We start from the raw sequence: 6000 nt of genomic DNA on the forward strand, positions 1-6000 counted from the left end.
AAAAGCCCAACTGTGAGCACCAGCTGGGAGGTTGAAGCCAAGTTGTGCAACTTGTGCCTGGTGCTTTTCTTCTGCTATTACCAAGCACAGAAATTCCCGTCTGAAACCACAGATTCTTGCTCCAGCACCTCTCATCTGCACAGTCTTCAGTTTAGCCTCAGAAACAAAGATTTTTCTGGACTGTCTTTGTTTGCCAAGGGCCCACAAGATGGAAGAGGCAAATACTTCAATCTTCTAGAGACAAGAAAAACTCTCTTCCCTCTTTCCCCCCATCTAACACTTTCCTTCCATGAGGCTGACAGTAGCTTTCATGCTAGAAAAAGGTAACTTCTAAAATTAATTACTAATCCCAGATTGAGACTGTAGAAACTGTTATCCTAATTAATGGAAATGTTTTAATGTTTACAGCAGCGAGTTTTCAATGTAAGGCTTAAAAGATAGACTTAAAAACTCCTCCATTCTTATAAATGCAATATTGACTTGGGGGCTGAGGGTTTGATGGCATGGGAGCATACATCGCCTCCTGAGGTGACAGGAAAAGCAGATTTAGAAAACGCAGGTATTTCAGGCTGACATTACTGCCTTTGAAGAAAACAAAGGAGCTACAGCCAAACCCTGCCATGAGCTTTTAACAGCCTATACATCCTAACTGTCTTGAACATTTTGAGGGCACTGACAACATGAGTCACTAGCACAGATATATAACTTAGCACTCACTAGTATACTAGCAAGCTGTACAATGCAACTCAGAAAATTTCAGGCTCTCAGTAAACTCCAGCAGGATCTTCTTCACAGTTCAAATCTCTTCTTTAAAAAATATAAAAAATTGTATGAATTTTCTAAAAGAAAAAATACCTATTCTAAATAAAAGTCATGATGGCTATAATAAAATGCTGGGTCTAAATAAAAGTCATGCATCACAAACATCAATGCAATTTTATATTCAATTTCCTTACATAACTAAGAATTGTTCATAATTTCCTTCTGTAGGAAAAAAAAATTCTCCATCACCTCCCACTGAAATTAACAGCACTACTAGAGGCTAAATACCCACTGAAAACACAGCTATTTCCTAGCACCGAACTGTCATACTGTGTCAAAGCAGAAGCCTTCCAAAGTTCTCGACTAAATCCTCCAGAAGACTTTCCAGCACAGCAGAATTACATCTAGAAGAGGAGCACTTACTTCCAGGACAGCTTTATTCTCCTGCAAGACGCCACAGTGCCAAAAAGAAAATCATCATTCCTTGGACAAGAGCAGAGACAGGGTCTGGTTCCCAAGATTACTGAAATACCACATTACGGTCTCTTTTAGTCCCAAGTCAAAACGTCACTCCAAACTGACTGACGAGCTGTTTTTCACATTAGCTATCCCAAGCACGCAAAGCCTTTCAGACTCACAATCCTAAACGTGTGCGTACTTGTACCCTCAGGCACTCATACCACCTCGAAAAGCACGCCGAGCAATATCCCAGAAATATATATAACTCGTGTGTGTGTGTGTGAAGACCTGGATAAAGCCTGCCTCCTCCTAACAAAGGTAGTCCTGTAAATCTATTCCTTATCAAGTAGGATTATGAGAAAAAGAAGTAATAAACAGCATACATCCACATCTCTCCATAAGGATCTCCTTCTTGCCCTCCTCATCCTGTAACAAAACACCCTTTACATCCACAGTCCTGCATGTAAGGCCTTGCAATCTCTGCTGGTGCCGCTGCCCCTTCCTCCACGGACTTGCTCTGCAGCTGGAAACAGGCAGGCAATGCCCAGGGTGGCTACACCCCAACACGGCTCAAGCCCACCACCAGCCTGGCCCATCAGGGGTTACTGCAGCCCACCCAGATCTGCTGGCTCTGCAGCTCCACTTTAATGAAAACAAGCCAAATTCAGCTACACCATTACCTTCTCCCAGCCTATCTCGTTTTGGTGAAAGTGGGTGGGGGAGCATTTGCACAAGCAGATCTTGACACCAACAAGTAGTGAGAAGCAGCAGCTTTTCCCACCGGCAGAGCATCGAGTTTTGCATATGTTTTGTTTTTTTAGGGCTCTATACAAGAGAAAATACAGGATTAGGGGATAAAGAGTGAAAACGGAGGGAAAGAAATGTCTGGTTAGGCTTGCAAACATTGCATTAGTCACAGGGAAGAATATTTGAAGGGTTTTTTCCCTTTTTCTTCGACTTTGAATATTTTGAAGCAAACTAAACTAGAAGCCTGAGATGAAAATGGAAATTTCACAGGAAGGATTTTGGGTTAGTAGAAAATCGTGATGTCGCACACAAGAACTAGACTCTGCACACACAGGGTGCTGCACAGCTGCATGTATTACAAATCCCAGCTAACCAGGGGTTACCACTCGATCCAGAATGGTCCCTAGATTCTGAGGGTCATTCCTTCACACTCTTCCAGAATTAAAAATAGCACCCCAGAAAATCCCCACCTACACACACATAGCACAATCACCCTGGTATTTATAAATGTACCAAAGGGCAAGCGTAGAGGACGTCTACCTGAAACTAATCTGATGGTCTGGATGGTCCAACCCAACATCCCAACTGCCCTGGAAAAACAGGCTGCCAAACACTGCCCACTGGCAGACCACATTTCCCGTGGAAATAGTGTGTATTTGGTAGCCGGTGCTGGGGAATCGCTCACCGCCAGCCAAGTATAACGCTGTCCCTGCCCTCAGGGTGCAAAAGTAGCATCCTATTCCCCCAAAGCATAGCTAGGGACTGGAGAGGTCAAAGGGACAATTATGGTGGTGGAATGAACTAAAACCACACTTCTAATCCAAACAGTTACAGCTTTCACTTTGTTGCAAAATAGAAGTCACAATTACAGCCGCATCCAGAACGTAGCCATTTCCATCAACATACACTGCTGGGCTTGGAAAGATACTCATTACTTTACCAGACAAAAAAAAAAAAACCACAAAAGTAACCCTTCTAAACTTCTCATTTGCTCTAAACTCTGAGATTAATTTTCTCTCAGGAAGTATGCATATACATCGCCTCCATACATAGGGGCAATGGATTTAAACTGAAGGAGGGGAGATTTAGATTAGATATAAGGAAGAAATTTTTTTCATTGAGGGTGGTGAGGCAGTGGAACAGGTTGCCCAGAGAAGTTGTGGATGCCCCATCCCTGGAAGTGTTCAGGCCAGGTTGGATGAGGCTTTGGGCAACTTGGTGTAGTGGAGGGTTTCCCTGCCCATGGCAGGGGGGTTGGAACTAGATGAACTTTAAGGTACCTTCCAACCCTAACCATTCTATGATTCTATGATTCTATCCCTAATTTTACTTAGTTTCTCCGTGTGCAGATTCTAAAAAACGATTTTCAAAACTTCAGAAATCCTCAAAGCTTGCTGCAAAAATCGCGTTCTATTTTGTTTCCCTGTCCTACCTATATTTGAACTGTTCCAATACTAACACAGCTAACCAAAACGATCGACAAAGGACAAACAGCTGCCAAACAGTGTCAGAGTTTCCTCTCACATGAGCAACCAAGCACTAGAGACACACTAACATGGAAGTAATTAAAAACACCCTTAAAATAGAACCGTAAGCCCATGGTGCAAATGGCCAGCTCACAGCACAAGGGGGGAAATTAACCTTTTGATCCTTCTTTGGTGACATTTTAAGCATTTGACACTTGTCTACAATCACTATTCAGAACACAATCTTCAGAATTCATGTTCATAGAATCATAGAATGGTTAGGGCTGGAAGGGACCTTCAAAGGTCATCTAGTCCAACCCCCCTGCAACAAACAGGGATATCTCCAACTAGATCAGGTTGCTCAGGGCCTCGTCCAACCTGGCCTTGAATGTCTCCAGGGATGGAGCATCCACCACCTCTCTGGGCAACCTGTTCCAGTGTTCTACAACTCTCATGGTAAAAAATTTTTTCCTAATATCCAATCTGAATCTACCTCCCTCTATTTTAAAACCATTACCCCTTGTCCTATCACTATGTTGACCAGTTATTTTTCTAATGATTCCCAAGAACAGCTTTGGTTTTTCTCTCCTGACAAAATAGCTACTCTAAAGCATTCTTGGATGGACTTTTAGCATCTTAAACAGGATTCTGGGCAAGACCATTCAAGTTCAATCACTCTTCCTGTTAAGCACTATGGTACTGATCCATAAAATACACATTCTTCATTTAATATCGCACCTGACAGTTGAGAGCATCTCCCTAGCAACCATCACTACCACGCTTGCAGCCAAAGGACATAAAAACATTTGAGAAGCCTACAGTAACCTTACACAGCAAATGCTATTTTGAAAAGCCAACATGAAATACAGAGGAAATTTCAAGTTCATCTCGTTTGTGGGGTTTTTTTTTCATTGGTTGGTTTTGGGTTTTTTGTTTGGTTTTCTACGACCATCAGGGAAAACAAACAAGGAGGAAACTCAAGGGAGATGATGCTTTAAGGAAGCACTTTTAGGAACTTGAAGAAAACAACCAGGTACTGATGGACAATCACAGGGAAAGCCTAACATCAAGATATCCTTTGATCAGATTCCCCATTTAAAACAGCAGCAAGTCGTTCCTTCCACTTGACAGCAAACAGAGGGGAGCCCAATTAACCAGATCTGCAGGATCGCTTCTCCAGTTCCTTTCTGCAGCTCTGAACCAGACGGTTAGACCCCACTGCCTGCAAAAGCTGCAGTGCCAAGACTACACCAGACAAACTCCTGGAGTTAGCTATGAATAAACGGATGGCTTTATATCAGAGAAAGACACAAAGAAAAGGAAGGTTGATTCAAAAGTCCAGGAAACATCTGGAAATCACCATGCTGCTCCTGCTTTATACTCTCACCACTTCCAGAGGACACAGACTGTAGTCAGGATTGGCAGGGTTCGTTTCTAACAGTACAGATTTAAGTTAAAATCAAAGAGGGGTGGGGGGAAACAACAACTTCTGCGAAAAGACCAAGTTTAAACAGACTTTTTTTTTTTTTTTCACTGCCAAAACACTTAACTACTACTTGTTTACAGCTGCTTACCATTGTTCTGGCTAGAATAAGCCAATCTGCAGAACAGCAAATCCTTTGTGGGCAAATCCTGGCCAAGGTACTGCTTTTTTACTCTCACTGCTGAGACCTATAGTGAAGCTTTATTTCAAGTACAGTCAAACGCTGAATAACAGCTCCTGATCTGCAAAGACTGTTCATAAATAGAAACTCTACAGAGAGTAAAAACATGCAGCTTTCAGCTGTTTTCATTCATTTTCTCAGTAAGAGAGAAAACAATGTCCTTGACTGACCTGCACATTTGGAATAATTACCATACACTTAGAAAATTTACAGTCACCTGCTGGAGATAATTACATTTCAGACTACTAATTAGGTCTCTGCTGAAGCCCCAAATATCTAACTTCCAAAAAATTTCCATTTTGTTATGTGTTAATTACTAAGGACATGATTAATACTGTCATTGCAACAGTTCCTAAGCATGGTGGTTACGTATCACAGGCACATAACATGCCAAGTCACATACCAAGGCGTTGACATCCTCAGTTTTGTAGATCAACATCCGTATCTCTTCTGGATCGCCACTGAAAATCGCTTGGACCAGTGGTGGCTGGAAAAATGAAACAGAAGCAGCAGCATTACAGGTTTGTTTGTTTTTTGTTTAAAAGGAGAGCATGTTATTCCTGCTAACGTTTACTAATGCTGTGCACGGACACTGCATGATCCCAGTAACAAATCACCAAAAGCATCTCATCAGTAAGAACTCTCAGTCTGCTTGAGGATAAACTGAAATCACGAGTATGTTTGCACGTATAACAAGCATGTGTGTGCACAAACAGGGACCCCCGTTAGAATGGCAACTTTGTCAACAACACGCAATTAGCCCAGATGTTCTCCTTGGCATGTAAGGGGAAAACTAATTACATCAGATATTGCTGCATGCTTGCTGTTGGCACAGATTAATGGTCATGCAATACACATTTAGAAACAGAACATTATGCAGATAATGAATTTCTGGGCAATTA

At 42.0% G+C, this 6000-nt stretch overlaps 1 protein-coding gene across 1 annotated transcript in view; it reads right to left on the reverse strand.

The window, feature by feature from the left end:
• Positions 1-5739, reverse strand: part of ANKRD44 (ankyrin repeat domain 44) — a 75955-nt gene extending 70216 nt beyond the window's left edge. Inside the window, exons 1-2 of the mRNA XM_086615565.1 lie at positions 5716-5739; positions 5502-5585 (exon numbers count right to left, since the gene is read on the reverse strand). Of these exons, the coding sequence (XP_086471691.1) occupies positions 5502-5585; positions 5716-5724 (93 nt within the window). The 5' untranslated portion in view covers positions 5725-5739. The remainder of the gene's footprint in view (positions 1-5501; positions 5586-5715) is intronic.
• Between the last annotated feature and the right edge of the window lie 261 nt (positions 5740-6000).

The sequence above is a fragment of the Tauraco erythrolophus genome, chromosome 8, assembly GCF_009769465.1.
Source record: "Tauraco erythrolophus isolate bTauEry1 chromosome 8, bTauEry1.pri, whole genome shotgun sequence".
NCBI classification, from domain to species: domain Eukaryota; kingdom Metazoa; phylum Chordata; class Aves; order Musophagiformes; family Musophagidae; genus Tauraco; species Tauraco erythrolophus.